The following is a 16,486-nucleotide window of genomic DNA, read 5'->3' on the forward strand; positions in this document are numbered from 1 at the left end:
GTCATTGATCAATTAAGTGGTAGACCATAGGGAAAGCAAAGCCTATATAATATGCTACTGCCAACAGCCTCTTCAAGAGTAACTACAAAGAAATTTCTAAGAATAAAAAGTGTGTATCTATAATCACCATAATACCAACACAGGCTCATAAAAGAAAGGCTTTAACCTTGAACTAAGTTTTTGAGGGCTGGTGGTCTAATTTTTTCACAAAAAAAAAATTCATTCAGGAAAACGTTATCTAAAATGTGCAATTTTCACTATAATTACCCATTAAGTTATCTAGTAAATTACCATGCAATCTATAAGCTGTGGAATTAATTCTCGGTTACATGGCACCCACCATGTAATTACTAAACAGTCCCCATCATTATGGCTTTCTAATCTATTATGAAAAAGACGAGGAACATAATTTCAGATACAAAACCCCTCTATATTTATCAATATGTGTGAGGTATACAATAGTTCATCATGTAATTATTTAGTAACTGTCATATCACTAGTGTTTCAAATAGATTCATTCCATTCTTTTCTGAAAAAAACACATCCAGCTTCAAAGTTTGGTATAACTAAGTTCTTAATTTGTAAGAAATACACATAAACATAATTAGACAATGTTTCAAAACCTAACTCTTCCTGCATTTTTGTTGACAAAAATGTTTTATGTGATGCTATATAAGCCATATCACCTCCAGCCCAACCTGCAAGAAATCCTCCTGTACCTTCAACAGAAAAAAAAATACTATGATTTTCCTTAGAAGATACTTTGAAATAGAGCAAAACCAATACATTTATATAACATTGGGGGTTCATAGGACACAAATCAGTTTGAATCACTAACAGGGAGGGATATATAAAAAGCCACATGCTGATAAGGCTTAAGTCATGGGGTTTTCTCCTTCATGTAATGCTTTGAAGAGAAAATTTCCCAAATCAAAACTGTTCTAGGGACACAGCTACTGCACAGGACAGGCGCACAACTTAAGGTAGACAGCCCCACGAGTGGCTCAAAGTCAGACTCACATTCACAGCTCTCCTCCTCCTTTTCAGCCACTGTAATTCAGACAGAAGGGGCCACTGGTCGTTGCCTTCTGTACCTGTGTAAGAGAAAAATGAACACCAAAATTATGCTTGGCTGCATTCCAGTGGATGTTTTCAAAATATGTGAAGGAAGAGCAGCTTGATAAGTCATCACAAAAATGGGATAAACTACGGAGAAAAAGAGTAGACTGTTCATTAAACATTTCACACCCTCATGGCCAAAAAGAGAGTTCAAACATGTGTTTTTTTCCAAACATCATGAAAAACAGGGTGTTCAAGATTCACTAGAAGATGTATATTTGGCCTACAACCACATGATAATATCTGAACATCTGAGAGAATTCTACTATGCTTCATTCATTTTAGAATTAAACATAATGTATGATATAAGCTTTTGCATAAATTATTAAAGACTTCTGACACTAATATACAGGAATAGCACCACGAAACCCCACAAATTCAAAAGCAGCCTCTGCCAACATGAGCACGCTCGCGATGCCTCAGAAGCAGAGCCTAAGAGGGAGGTGATAAGAGTTGGACAAAGAGATGCACATTAGGAAAATTTAAGGATGGGTCTTGGTGTGAATCTCTTTTCTCAGTTCGATCACATTCTCTGGTTCCCAGTGCAGTTTTACCCCAGGGGTTTATATTTCAGTTTTTCTATCAAAATGACTCTCGGTTCACTCCACTGCCTTCCACAGTCTCACCCCGAGAACTCAGAGTAATTCCACTTTCCAGCAAGCCTGCGTGTCTGGCCTGCGTATCTGCAGAGTTCCACCAAGTCACAACTCCAACCACATAAACTAGAATGGCTATTTTAAATAAAACTTACTGAGATTCTTCATTTGCTTGGAATATTGTCCAGCCAAGGTTTTCTGGATGATATGTGGTCGACCTGTGCTTTTCTGAAATGAAAACAATGGTAGGCAATAAAAAAAGCAAGATGTGAACAAGTTATTATGGAATGGTGTGAAAACTTTCTCTGATGTCCATCTTTTCTCTGATGTCAAACTTTAAGCTATCAAAAATGAAAAGTATATGTCTCATTGAAATGGTAATTTTAAATAAAATAAAGCATCTTCCAATATCCCTATTTAGATAAAAGCAGAGCTTTATTAGCTTATTTTTTAGGCCTTACCTTCTTCAAAGCTATGAGAAGGAAATTCTCAAGAAATAAACACAAAGGGTCAATAAACATATGAAAATGCTGAATGTTAAGTATTTTAATATTCTTTTAAAACCTAAATTTAAAATGAATGATATGCCAATTTTTACCATCAAGTTAGTAAAGATTTAAAAATTGTGATATCCATAGTTATTTATTGTTGCAAGGAAAAAGCATTCTTCACACATTGTTTGTGGAAGGAAATTGGTATCATAGTTTCAGAGAAAATTTAACAATGTCTATCAGAAACCTTGAAAATACTCATGTCGTTTGGCCTATAAATTACACTTTTATGAATGATTTATTACCATTACTATTACTATTAGCTTTTGTTATGGCTTGGATATGCAGTGTCCCCCAAAAGCTTGTGCATTAATTGCAGGAATGTCTGGAGGTGAAATAACTGGATTATGAGTGCTGCCACCTAATGGGTCCATCCTAGCTGGCATGAAGTGGGTGGTAACTGTAGGCATGTGGGGTGTGTCTAGAGGAGGTAGGTGAATGGGGCCATGCCCTAGAAGAGTTCAGCTTCCCTGTGGCCCTTCCCTATCCCTCTGCTTTTTGGCTGCCATGAATTGAGCTCTTTTATCGCACCCTTCCGCCATGATGTTCAATCTCATCAGAATAATAGAGTTGGCCAACCATAGACTAAACCTCTAGAACCATGAGCCAAAATAAACTTTCTCTCCCTAAGCTGTTCTTGTTGGGTATTTTGGTCCCAGTGACAAAAAACTGACTAACACAGCTTTCCTTACTGAGAAGATAGTAGATGCCAGGCAATGTTTAAGAACATATTACCTAATTTATTCCTAACAAGAACACATAGTATATATTTTATCCTTATTTAACAAGTAAAGATATTGAGACTCAGAGATACCTCGAGTTAAATTATATTATAAAATAATGATCCAAAGGCTGGGAATGTAGCTCAGTGGCAGAGGGTGAGGCCCAGGGTTGGGTCCCAGAAAGAGCAACAGCAACAAACATCATCATCATCACCATTATCCAATCTATTTATTTTTAAAAGTTTGGAAATATATCATTGAAAAATAGGACAAATCTATACAGAAAAATAAAGGTAAGTTATCTTTGAGGGTGGATAGATACTATTTAGTTAAGTATTCCTTTGCTTTTCCAAATTTCCTATATTAGTTTAATAATCAGAAAAATATTTATAAAGGAGAGCCTTCTTCACAGATTACATAAAAGAAAATAATGAAGAATTTTACTATTTATACTTTCCTTGTGATAGAACATGAATTTCCAATGGAAATATCCTTTCTGTATCACTTATTAAAAAGCATAGTAAAATTAATAAAAATAATATGAACATAAAGAAATCCAAATTCACTGGGTATGGTGGCACATGCCTGTAATCCAGTGGCTTGGCAGGCTGAGGCAGGAGGATGGCAAGTTCAAAGCTAGCCTCAGCAACAGGCAGGCACTAAGCAACTCAGTGAGACCCTGTCTCTAAATAAAATACAAAATAGGGATGAGATGTAGCTCAGTGGTTAAGTACCTCTGAGTTCAATCCCCAGTACCCCCCACCAAAAAATAAAAGAAATCCAAATTCAATATTACTCAGTCATAAAGAAGAATGAAATTATAGCATTTGCCAGCAAATGGATGCAAGTGGACTATCATGCTAAGTGAAATAAGCCAATCCCCCAAAAAACCAAAGGCTGAATGTTCTCTCTGATATATGGATGCTAACACACAATAAGGGCAGGTGGGGAGGAAGAACAGAAGTTCATTGGATTAGACAGAGGGAAATGAAGGGAAGGGAGTGAGAATAGGAATAGGAAGGACAGTAGAATGAATCGGACATAACTTTCCCATGTTCACATATGAATATATGACCTGTGTAACTCCACACCAATACAACCACAAAAATGGGAAGTTATACTCCATGTATATATAATAGGTTAAAATATACTCCACTGCCATGTGTATCTAAAAAGAACAAACAAACAAAAAATGTGGAAAAAAAAAAAGAAATCCAAATTCAAGTAAACACTTGATTCTAATAACAGGTGAAAAGATATCTAGAGTAATGAAATTCACAACTGGATCAGCAACACAATTTTTTAAGCTTCAAACACTGTTCCTCTCCCTCTACCTATGGTGAGGACGAGAACAAACCATTACATGAACAAAAGACAGGCAGTAGGAAGGCAGGCAAAAAGAGAAGATAATAAGCATGTAACAATCAGCTCCTGTATTATATAATTATGGGCCTAACAACATGAAAACAGTTCTTTAAACATTATGATAATCATAGTTTACATACACACAAACCTTTTCAGCAGTTTAACATGCACCATAACATACATTTATTAAATCACCGAATCTGCAAAATTACCCTATTAGGGATGCATTGTAAAATTGCCTCATTTACATATTTTTAAAACTCTAAGGCTTAGAGAATTATTATTTTGGATTGTTTGTTCTTTGGGGTTTTGTTTTTAGGATAAGAGGGCATTAATCAAAGCCAAAAATCAAAGTGATTTTATTTTTCCTGAATGAGTCCAAAAATTTTGCTGCATATGGACTATTTGTCTATAAATGGAGTCAGGGGAATAACACTTTACTTAACCTAAATATCTTAATCTAGGTTCCGTTTTCTTTACTATCTGGCAACTTTGAAAGTAACTAGGTTAAAAAAATGATACAGGTTTATTCAAATAGCAACCATTTACAATTTAGTAACTTTTCTGCCTCAGATTTGGAAGGTATCCCATATTCCCGTGTACTTTAAGTTAAAAAAAAAAAAAAAGTTTTCTGCTCCCCAACAAATGACTGCAATATTCGGACTCTGTCACTCTCAAAATATTATTTTTTTTCCTTTATCAGTCCTCTTCACTGATCTGACTTCCCTACTGTTACCTTTCAGGGCCTCCTGCCACTTCCCCCTATTCAGTCCTCTCCAACCTCACCATGTCCCCCAAAGCTCCCTGAACACATTAGGCTCACTCCTGCTTCACAGCCTTTTGTATTTGCACATCTCCTAGAATGTTCTAATCTCCTTAAGGTCTTTATTCAAAACACCTTCTCCATGTGGTCTTCCCTGCTCGCTGCACATAATGTTTAACTCTCCTCTCTCCCTGGCTTCATTTTCTCTCCTTAGCAAGCATCATTATTTAAAATGCCACACGTAATTACTTGTTCATCCTGTGTGTTCCCATCTGCCCCTGTAGACTAGAAGCTCCATTAGGCTGAGGTTCTATGTCTATTTTATCACTAATGTATCCCTAACACCTAAAATAGTTCCCAGCAAGTAGTAACACCCTCCATACACTATTTGATGTCTTTTAGGTTTGGTCACATTCTATTAGTGAGCCACATGACCAAGATTATGTGATTTCTTATCTAGGTCACACTGGTGTGCCCATGACTAACATTATTTTCTTCCCTATCTTGAAACTTACATTTTGTATCATATAATCAAATTCCCTCATTTCCAGGGAGCAGAAATTAAGTACATGGTTAGAACCACAATTATCTAAAGGAGACTGTGAGAGGGAAGTTGGATACCATTTCATTTTGCAGGAGCAGGGCTACTGCAAAACAAAACGACTCCTGACCTCATGGTGGACTAGAAGAAACTGGCCTGGGCTACAGAAAACCCTAGCTGCATGCCTCTGATTATCCCTTATTGGTATGTTGGCACGGCACATGCAATGTAAGCTTTAAAACTCATGGGACCCTTCTAAGTTAGAAATAAGGTAATATGGATAAGCACACTTTGAAATCTACATTTTCTCTTACTGCTTGAAGGCAAAGATGCTGAAAAAGTGAAACACCACAGGGAAACTGATGCCCCATGGCAATCAGGCTCACCTCGTTGTCATGAGTCAGCTCCAGCGGCTCTATCATGTACACGAAGGTACTGTCTTCAAACATCCCACTGTAACAAGAGAATCCACAGAAGGAGAGAATGAGCGAATACCGCATGGCAAGAAATAAAAAGTCAGTTTCCTAATGGTGCCCTCAAAATAAAGAGTGCATCTAAACCAACACCTTTATAACTGTTCCAAATTCAATTCACATATCTGTATAGAATCCCACTGTGTCCCTCTGCTAGATAGCACACAGGCTACAAGAAGTGGAAAAACGCCCACCAAGAGAAAAAAAAAATTATTCCTGGTAGAATTAGTTTCTAAGAGCAAATGGGCTGATGAGAACATTAATCTAGGATGACTCCTGTGGTGGCAGTATCTCAGGTTATTTTAGAATCGTGTACAACTTGTACAAATTTCTTAGCTTGCAAATCCAGTGTCATCTAGAAGAGAAATGACAGGTCCTCATATAAGAATCATCCAAACATGGTGCAAATAATGACATTTATAGAAAAAAAAAAATAGAATCATCCAGAACCATCTGATTTTGAAGAGGAAAGCAGACGTACACTTATGCTTGTAAATGGTGAGTACATTTCCATCAAGCAGTACAATTGTGTCATTTACATCATAGTTAATTATGACAGACATGAGGTTTTTAATATAAAGTATGAAAAAAAAACACATCTCAAAAGCCTTTCTCATCACATGGTTGAACTAAATGTTCACATGAGGTGCTACTGTGTTTGGGTCCAAAAGTGCTCTCAGATGGTTTTTTAGAGCCTGCCTCTAACTCAAGACACGAGTTCCTCTCTTTATCGTTCCACCCTTGCCTGGCTAACTCCTAGCCATACATAGGTTTGATCCAACGGCTGCTGCATCCTCTGGAATATGCCTCAGGGAACCTGCCTGAACTGAGCTCAGTCACTCTTTATCCCTCCTGCTTGGACCCTGAATATTCCCCAAAGGCCCATATGTCAAAGGCTTGATCCCTAGAATGGTGTCACTGGGAGGGGTACAACCTTTAAGAGGTGTGGCCTAGTGGAAGGTCTGTAGGTCATTGAGAACACGGGGGATCCCAGGACCATTTTCATTCTCTTGTTTTCCTCGTATTCATGTGATAAATAATTTTGTGGTTCCACATGCTCCTACCATGAGATTACCACCTCCAAACAGGCACAAAGCAATAGAGCTAATCAATCTTAGACTGAAACCTCCAAAACTTCGAGCTAAAATGAACCTTTTCTCTTTATAAACTGGTTATCTTGAGGTTTTTGTTATGGCAACAGAAGCTAAAAAAAAAAAAAAAAAAAAAAGAGCTAATGTGCTCCTGTCCTTCCCCTTCATAGCACCTACCAAAATGGTAATTAAATATCATCCTGTGCAATCATTTGTTTAATCTCTGGATCTTCTGCAAACCCTAATTTTTAAAGAGAGAGAAACTCTGTATCCCTGTGAACTACTCCATATCCAGTCCCTAACATGGAACTGGCACAGATGATTACTAAAATAAATATCTGGGGGGAAAAATAGAAAGAGTGAACAATGAAAGCAAACTTAGAGGGAAAGAGGGTCCAAAGAGATCCCCACATACTGAAGTCCATTGCATGTTGACAGAGCCACCTTGGAGTCTTTGACACCTCTGATGCTTCCATGGTAGTAACAGTGCTCTCCACCCTACAAAAGAAGAAAGTTTGACTGATCATATTTTATGCACTGCAAATCACCCTTTGGATGGTTCTATAAAGCAATAACAGACGAACAAAAACAAAGATGGGAATGTGTGGTCACTATGTATTAATCTATGTATTAATAATCTAGAAACTGGTCCTATGTGGAGTCATGAATGAGACTAGACAATTTTTAAACTTTTCCATAAAAGTGTGTGTGCATTAAATTTAATGAAGGAGTCAAGGCTCTAGTGGGAATAAAACCAATGTAAGTGAAAAAATTTATTTACATTTCTTAAGCATGTATTATAGGAGCAGATTCTTACCAGATGCTACACAGCTGTTTCCTTTCTCAACTGCTCCACTACCCCAACCTCCAAGCCAACCATTTTTAACTCTTCAAGTTGTTTCTTCTTGTGTTTACCTATACATTTTTAATGGAATATTTATATAGCTATGTCCTGATGATTTATTTCATTTTAGAATTATCTTCCTAATACAGAATCATGAAAACTCCTCTCACCTTCAATGCATTCCAATACACATCACCAGTTTTTGGTTAAATCCAAATTTAATGTTTATATTATGACTTTGCAAATATCTTTCACAGCTGTGGTACTATAATTACATTTTCTTTCTTGCCTCCATTTAAGTTTTTTTGAAGTTTTGCTTCATTTTCTTGTTTATTTTTTTCATGTAGTTAGCATATATGCATCCCTAGTATCTAAGAGTACTCTAAAACTCCTCTCAATATGGTCAAACATATCAAGTAACACAGCATATCCATTTTGCACCTGGAGACACCCCCCTTGTTTCTTTTCAGCCTCATGCTTTGGTCTCCATTGTACCTTTCTAGGCCCTGTGCACAACCGCCATTCAGGAGTTCTCTGTGCTGTACTGAGATCACCCTTTGCCTGCCTCCTTCCATATTGGGTCCTAGACTCATGTCTTCCCCATCTGAGGCCCCCATTCCCCTCTATAGAGAGGTTCACTTCCTCTGGTACTTTCTTGGAAAAGCATTCATAGAAGATAAATTTAGTGAAAACTTGTGTGAACAAACATTTCTTTTTCAACCCTCGCAGTAGATCCACAGTTTTGGCGGTTAGAGAATGCCAGATAGGACATTATTTTCTCTCCGTATCTCATAGACCTTGTGAATACAGTCTTCTTGTTTCTGAAGGGGCTGTGACAAATGAACATTATTCTATTGTTAGATGTTTCTATAAAGTCTACTGTTTCTCTTTTAAGAAGGCTTCAGGAAATTCTATTTAGTCCCATTCTCATGCAGTCCCATACTGTGCCTTGGTCTGGGTCATTTCTCCTTCAATACACTGAGCACTCTGGTACTTTGTAATCAAGAAGACTCATGCACTCAGTTCTGGGAAACTACCTTTTATTATTTCTCTAGTGATTCCCTCCTTTCCATGTTTCTCCACAGATTAAGCACCTTCACCAGACTAGGTAAGGAATGGCCACCTGTCTAAATCAGAGATTCCTCTTCAAGTAGACCTTCAACCAACTTTCTCTTTTCAAACGCCTTCGATTCCTGAGCCTTTCTGAGTTTAGTGACATGAGTTGTTTTTCTGCTTCCTGTCTCCCACCAAGAGAACTTAGCAGAACAGGAAAGGCCAAAGCCAAAAGAGGGACCCTTCATCCATCTGCTTAATCTCCTGAAATTTTATGGACACTTCTCATCTGCTGACTTCTCTTCTCTTGTCCTTGCCATTGTGCTTTTATATTTTTTTTTACTCCTTAACTGTTTTATATATATATATATAAATATATTTTACAGAAAAGCTATATATATATATATATATATATATATATATATATATATATATATATATATATAGCTTTTCTGTTCTCAAATAGCAAACTTGCCTAGAGTTATTGGTTGCATATGTTAAATTCTCTTTGTGTGTTTAACTCTGAAACCTATGAGGACAAATGATACCACACATCTCAGCAACCTGAGAATTCAGGTCAATATTCAGCAATTTACAATTCAGATTCTTCACATGGTTCTAAAAATGGCCATGGGTAACTGTAAATTCCATCAAATTGGTTATTTAGCACTTTGTATCACTCCAAAAAGTTATCTTAAGTCAAGTGATGGTTAGAAGTAAATGCATAGCAAGCTCTCATATTTACTTGACCTTTCTAAGAAAAGCTATTTCCAGATTTTCCTAAAAATATTCTTTTTTTCCCCATAAAGTATTTCAAAGTCCTTTCTTAGATCTAAGTTTCATTCACCTGCAATGGAAAGTCAAGGTTGATGCTCACTGTCAAGGTCATTGTTACCTTTGGATTAAGGTAGGATATTATCTGAAGAGAACCAAAGTTCTCTGTCTATTGGAATGTGGATAACCATGTTTCCTAAACCTTAAATGAGATCAAAGATAATATTCACCCCTTAATGTTTAGCATAATAAGAAAGATTATTATCTAAATTGTAGTTTTATTAAGCACTATAAACATTTTGGTAGTTTCCAATTATAGTATTAGAAGGTTTTCTGAGTTTCTTAATACTAAATTTACAAGATTTCTTAAAAGTATTGTAGAAAAATACTATTTGGCAACTCCTTCAGATCTTTATAGCACTTTCTAAATGCCACCTCAAAGTAAGTAAGATCTTGAGGTATTCTGTATAAAATAAACTCCCGAGAGAGAAGACGCAACCTTTTTGGGGTAACAAGCATGATGATAGTGGGTCAGTAAAGAGGGGCTACACCCAGAGGGTCTGGTTCCCAGTAACACTGGACAGTCGGCCCAGGAGTGCCTCCCACCCAACAATCCGCCATCTTAAATAATCACAGCATGACTAAAACCACTAACTCCATGTACCAATTGGGAGACAGGCACCAAGTGCTGAAGGCTCTGCCAACAAGAGCAATAGACAAAACTGAATTCCACATCTTCAGGTTCTCGGGCTAATGTCTCTTTTTCCAGTTAGGAAAGCCTCAGACCATTCACAAGGACTGGCCAGCATCAGCTCCTTATGAGTGGTCACAGATGGATTAAGCAAACAGCAGGAAAGAGAACCAAGGAAAGCTAATTAGGCACATGATGCAAGTTATCTGTGTGCCCCCATGGACATCAGCAATTTCACATCCAAACTGTGAGTCAGTTAATTAAATTCAACAAAAAAAAATAGAGCATCTGATAAATGGAACTTACTGGCAGAGGAAATTAAAATCCTGGTAAGCATACTAACTTTCTCAACCCACCACTTCCACTGAAGCAGAACGCTCCACAAGCCAACTAATGTTCAGACCAGAACTCTGCCCCTCCAGGATGGCCAAGCTCCAAACCCAGGCCTGTTCTTCAAATAAGGAAATCCTGAAGCCCACAGGCATCTTTTAAAACACCTCGTAATCAGGTGTGGCTAGGGACAGCAAATTCATAATTCTAGTGATACCAAACTTGGAGGAGAAAAAAATACTTGGTTCTCTGATACTATTGATTTAATAACAGGAATTGTGTGATTCTCCTCCCTTCAGTGAAAACAGTGCCACCAATAACTCCCTTGAATAACAGTTAAGGAACAAAAAGGGACAAAAACCCACAAGGACAAAGACAAGAGAGGAAAAGGCAGCAGATGGGGAGTGCCTATAAAATTTCAGGAGATGGAAAGCAGATGGAAGGGGTGGCTCTCTCAGGTTTGAGCTTCATCTGGCTTGCTAAGTTCTACTGGGGAAAAAACATAAAGGAGCAAGCCAACATTTAATTTTTTTAAATTGTCCCACCCCACCATTGTGTCTGTTTACCTCATCTGCTTAAGTAAAGTTCCACCAGCAGGTTCTTATTATCCCCATAGCCTAAGAAATTCCCATAAACCTGAACATCTATGGTGACCCAGCCTTGACATTTTCAATCAACTCCTGAAGGTCTGCATAAACATTTTAACATAAACTACCCAGATCTTGGCTAGGAAATGTGTATGTTAGGAGATCCAGGTTCTGAATAGACTAAAAATGATGACATCATACTCAAGTTATTATTCTACATACACATTTTTAAATACTTCAAATGATCAACTAACTGGTTATACAATCTATTTTTTAAACCAGAGGTCTGGTAGCAAAAGATAAGTAGGAAAAAAAAAAGATATCTATAATGCGATGCATGTACCTGAATGGGAAGACTGCAGAATGAGAAAAAGGAAAAAAACAATTTCAGAGAATCAGGGAATTTGAAACCCCAGCACCAGTTTAATTATTTACCTTCATTAAATTTGACAGGGAAAAAAACATTCTTGCAGCAGTTTGTTAATAAAGTATCAGAACAATTTGGCTGTACCAATGCTATATAAATGTTCAACACTGCTCAAACTTAATTAACAGCTGGGCACAGTGGCACACACCTGTAACCTCAGCAACTAGAGAGGCTGAGGCAGGAGGATTGTGAGTTCAAAGTCAGTCTCAGCAAAAGCGAGGCACTGAGGAACTCAATGAGACCCTGTCTCTAAATAAAATACAAGATAGGACTGGGGATGGGGCACAGTGGTCGAGTGCCTCTGAGTTCAATCCCCAGCACCAAAAAAACATATAAACAAACAAACAAAAAACCTTAAAATAGCCTTGAATAGTCAGTATTGTCACTATCTTGATTTCCTGAGGCATTTTTTAACCCCATGCTTCTTTCATTTCCTATAATGTGCTCAGAATGTTGCCAAGAAAGGTAATTTTTAAAATAATTAGCAATAATAATTTTGATTTTAAACTCAAATAACCAATAATTCTACATCTAACATAAAAGGTTTCTTTCCTTATTATGACTTAAATTGCTCACGATTTACCAGTGATGAGCAATGTTTTTAAAAGCCAGTTATTAATTCAAAGGCTATGAAAAAATCAAAATGTACACAGTAGTAAAAAGGCCATTTCACTTAAGCTAAAGGGTGGAAAGAAATCACTTAAATCACTTCTTTTTGGTTAGAAAAAGCACACACAAATGTATGTTTAAGTCCAATTATGACAATCTGAGAGGAAAAGGAAAATAGATGAAGAAAAGCAGCCTGAGAAAATTTATTTTAAAAAAATCATAAAAGAAGAAGGAATGGGAACAAAAGAAAAGGAGTGAAGAGAAGAAATAAAAAAGAAAAAGTTAGAGAAGACATGAAGACATGTGACAGAAAAGACCCCTGCCCGGCTCTGAGTAGTCGCAACAGTGCCCACCCCTCCCTCATCCCTGGAGTCGGCCTTTGGTTCAGCATCCACAGACTGAACCACAGTAGGATGAAAATACTCAGAACTCACGGGGCCCTTTTTTCTTATCATATTCCCTAAACCATACAACAGCTATTCACACAGCATTGACATTGTCTTAGGGATGGTAAGTCGTCTAGAGATGATCAACAGTCTACAGGAGGATGTGCAGAGGTTACCTGCAAAGACCACTCCATTTTATATCGGGCACTTGATCATCCTCAGACTGTAATCCAAGTGGCGTCCTGAAACCAACCTCCCACAGAAACTGAGGGACAACTAAGTTGAACAGGGTCTTTGGGACACTCGTTCTTCAAATTTCCTCTGCTCTACACAGAACTCCTTCCTTCCAGGAACCCTGCACACAGGGGTCCACTGATGATCTCTACTCTCCTGCTGCTCAATAGCCTTCACTGATGCCCAAAAGCTTTCACTGATGAAAGCTTAAGCTGAGCCATGAAAAGTTGACAAGAAAAACTCAAAGGACATTCTAAGAGGGTGTTGTGGTTATATGAAAAGAACAAGGGCAAGAACAGAATGTTTTAAATGGTCCATATCTAAAGTATATATATATATATATATATATATATATATACACACACACACACACACACACACATAGATATATAGATATATAGATATTTTTAGACAGATAGATAGATATAGATATGGTTACCATAGTCAAGTAAACTACCATGTCTTATACCACATATTTATTTTCAGTTCCTACAGAACTGAAACTTAGTGCCCTTCGACCTATATCTCCCCATCCTCACCCACAAACCCTGCCTGTTTCTGTGTATTGACTTGTTTTAAATTCCACATGTAAATAAAACCATGTAGTACTTTCCTTTCTGTGTCAGTTGATTTCACTATATGCAAATACAATGGAATATTATTCAACCTTTAAAAGGAGATTCTGCCATTGCGACAGCACAGATGAACCTAGAGGACAGGAATGAGTAAATAAGAAGGTTTTATTCATCAGATCAATCTTAAAGGGTCGTGTGTATTGAATAAGGTGGGTAAATAATCTCCTTCTTCCACCTGAGAGTTTTATTCTTTTGAGATATAATGCACACACATCAAAATTTAGTCTTTAAAGTGTAATTCCATAGTTTCTAGTATACTCACCAAGTTGTGCAAATGTCAACACTAATTTTTGAATACTTTCATCACCCCAAAAAGAAATCTGTGTCCATTAGCATTTATTCTCCATGCTTCTTCCCTTCCACCCCACAGGCCCCTGGAAAACACTAACCCATTTTGTGGTGTCTAAGGATATGACTGACTACTCTGAACATTTTGCATAAAAAGTGTAAAATGTGGTCCTCTACACCTGGTTTCTTTCACTTAGCATAATGTTTACATGGTTCATTTATGTTGTAGCACGTATCAATACTTTGTCCACTGTGTGAATATACTGCATTTTCTTTATTCATTCATCAACTGATGGACATTTGAGTCGTGTGCACTTTGGATCATTATCAATAAGGCTGCTATGAACATTTATGTACAAGTTTCTGTGTGGAAGGTTTGTAATTCACTTGGATATATACCTAGAGGTATATACACTGAGGCATACGGTAACTCTAGGCTAAACTTTTGAGGAACTGACAAATTGTCTGGCGTGAGGATTTCAATTTCTCCATTGTCTCTCTAGCACTTGCCATTCATTGTTCATCTTTTCTATTATAGCCATCAGCTGGGCATGCAGCTGTACCTACCTACGTTTAAAACCAAATGAGTGACACGAAAGTGATGCAGAGATCAAAATATCACCTTCTTATTGACTAGTTGAGAAGATAACCAGCCTGTTAATGCTACCTCCCTGAGTGGGCCAGACTTACCCATAGCCAATAAACACCCCCCACACAGGGACTGTCACTACATGACTGAGAGCATAGATGGACCCCACACAAACAGGGGGTTAGGAGAGTGACTATATAGGCATGTGCACTCTTCCATGCGCAAGAGTGAGAAAAGGGGCTGGAAGAAGCCAAGGTGAAACCAGCATCCAGAAAGCACATTTTCCCCACCGAACAATGACAAAGAGATTATCATAAGGTGGAAGAAATCTGGGAAAGGTGTACTTCATTCATCTATTCAGTCATATACTGCTGGTGGTAGTTTCTTTTATAAGAAGAAGAAAAATTAAAGAATTAGCAAGCACTTAATGGCTCACCTAAAAGAGATTTAACAGGAACATGTTGAAATTGAGAAGTGTTTTATTAAATCATATTGAGGCCCAATCCTTTATTTTTTTTATTTATTTAATTAATTTATTAATTAATTTTTTGGTACCTGGAATTGAACTCAGGGACACTGGATCACTGAGCCACATCCCAGCCCTATTTTACATTTTATTTAGAGACAGGATTTCACTGAGTTGCTTTTTTGCTGAGGCTGCTTTGAACGCACGATCCTCCTGCCTCAGCCTTCCAAGCTGCCTAATACTTTTATAAGAACTGAAATGTTAAAAATTAGCTTATTTGGAATAATCTCATGAGTAAAGCTGATTGACATAGCAATAAAGCAGAAGCTTGCAGCCATTGGTCCTGGCAGTGATTTTTTTTTTTTTTTTTTTTTTTTTTTTTTTTGTGGTGTGGGTCATGACATCAAAAGCACAGGCAACAAAAGCAAAATAGACAAGTGTAACTACATCAAACTAAAAAAAGCAAAGGAAACAATCAACAGAGAGAAGAAACAGCCAATAATAGAATAGGAGTACATACTTATGAACCACATAACTGACAAGGGGTTAGAATCCAAAATATATAAGAAACGGAGCTTAAAAGAAAGAAAACTAATAACCCAAGTTAAAAATGGGCAAATGATTTGAATAGACATTTTTCAAAAGAAGACATAAAAGGGCCAATGGGTACATGAAAAGGTATTCAGCATCCCTAATTATTAGGGAAATGTGAATTTAAATAATAAGATATCATCTAACATCTCTCAGGATGTCTATCATTTAAAAACAAAATTTTTAAAGAAGTGTGGGGAGAATGTAGAGAACAGCAATCTTCATAAACAGTTGGTAGAAATAAGAATTGGCAGAGCCATTGTGGAAAACAGTATAAAGTTTCCTCAAAAAGTTAAAAATAAGAAGAAAATGAAATCTGCATCTCAAAGAGATAACTTCACTGTCATTCACAGGAGCATTGTTCCTAAAAGTTAAAACAGCAAAACAGCCTATCGAGGGCCGAACAAATAACAAAAAATGTACATATAATGGAATATTATTCAATGTTAAAAAAAAAAGAAGGAAATCCTGCCATTTGTGATGACACCGATGAATCTGGGGGACACTGTGGTAACTGAAAGAAGCCAGGCATAGAAAGACAAATACTACACAATCTCTCCTAATGTGGAATCTTAAGTAATCAGAACTCCTAGAAGCAAAGAGTAGAATGTTGGGGAAAAGGAAAAACAAAGACATTGTTCAAAGGGTACAAAGTTTCAGTCATGCAAGGTAAATGGATTCCAGAGATCCCATCTGAAGATGGAGCAGTTTCTAGATGGAGTGAATTTTAGAGATCCCATCGAGAGATGCAATGAGCAGAC

General features: G+C 37.2%; 1 protein-coding gene across 1 annotated transcript in view; it reads right to left on the reverse strand.

Moving 5' to 3' along the window:
- Adam23 (ADAM metallopeptidase domain 23) overlaps positions 1-16,486 on the reverse strand; it is a 164,565-nt gene that overhangs the window by 68,795 nt on the left and 79,284 nt on the right. Inside the window, exons 5-8 of the mRNA XM_076866096.2 lie at positions 7,637-7,719; positions 6,044-6,110; positions 1,871-1,943; positions 1,021-1,094 (exon numbers count right to left, since the gene is read on the reverse strand). Of these exons, the coding sequence (XP_076722211.1) occupies positions 1,021-1,094; positions 1,871-1,943; positions 6,044-6,110; positions 7,637-7,719 (297 nt within the window). The remainder of the gene's footprint in view (positions 1-1,020; positions 1,095-1,870; positions 1,944-6,043; positions 6,111-7,636; positions 7,720-16,486) is intronic.

The sequence above is a fragment of the Callospermophilus lateralis genome, chromosome 9 (genome assembly GCF_048772815.1).
Source record: "Callospermophilus lateralis isolate mCalLat2 chromosome 9, mCalLat2.hap1, whole genome shotgun sequence".
NCBI classification, from domain to species: Eukaryota; Metazoa; Chordata; class Mammalia; order Rodentia; family Sciuridae; genus Callospermophilus; species Callospermophilus lateralis.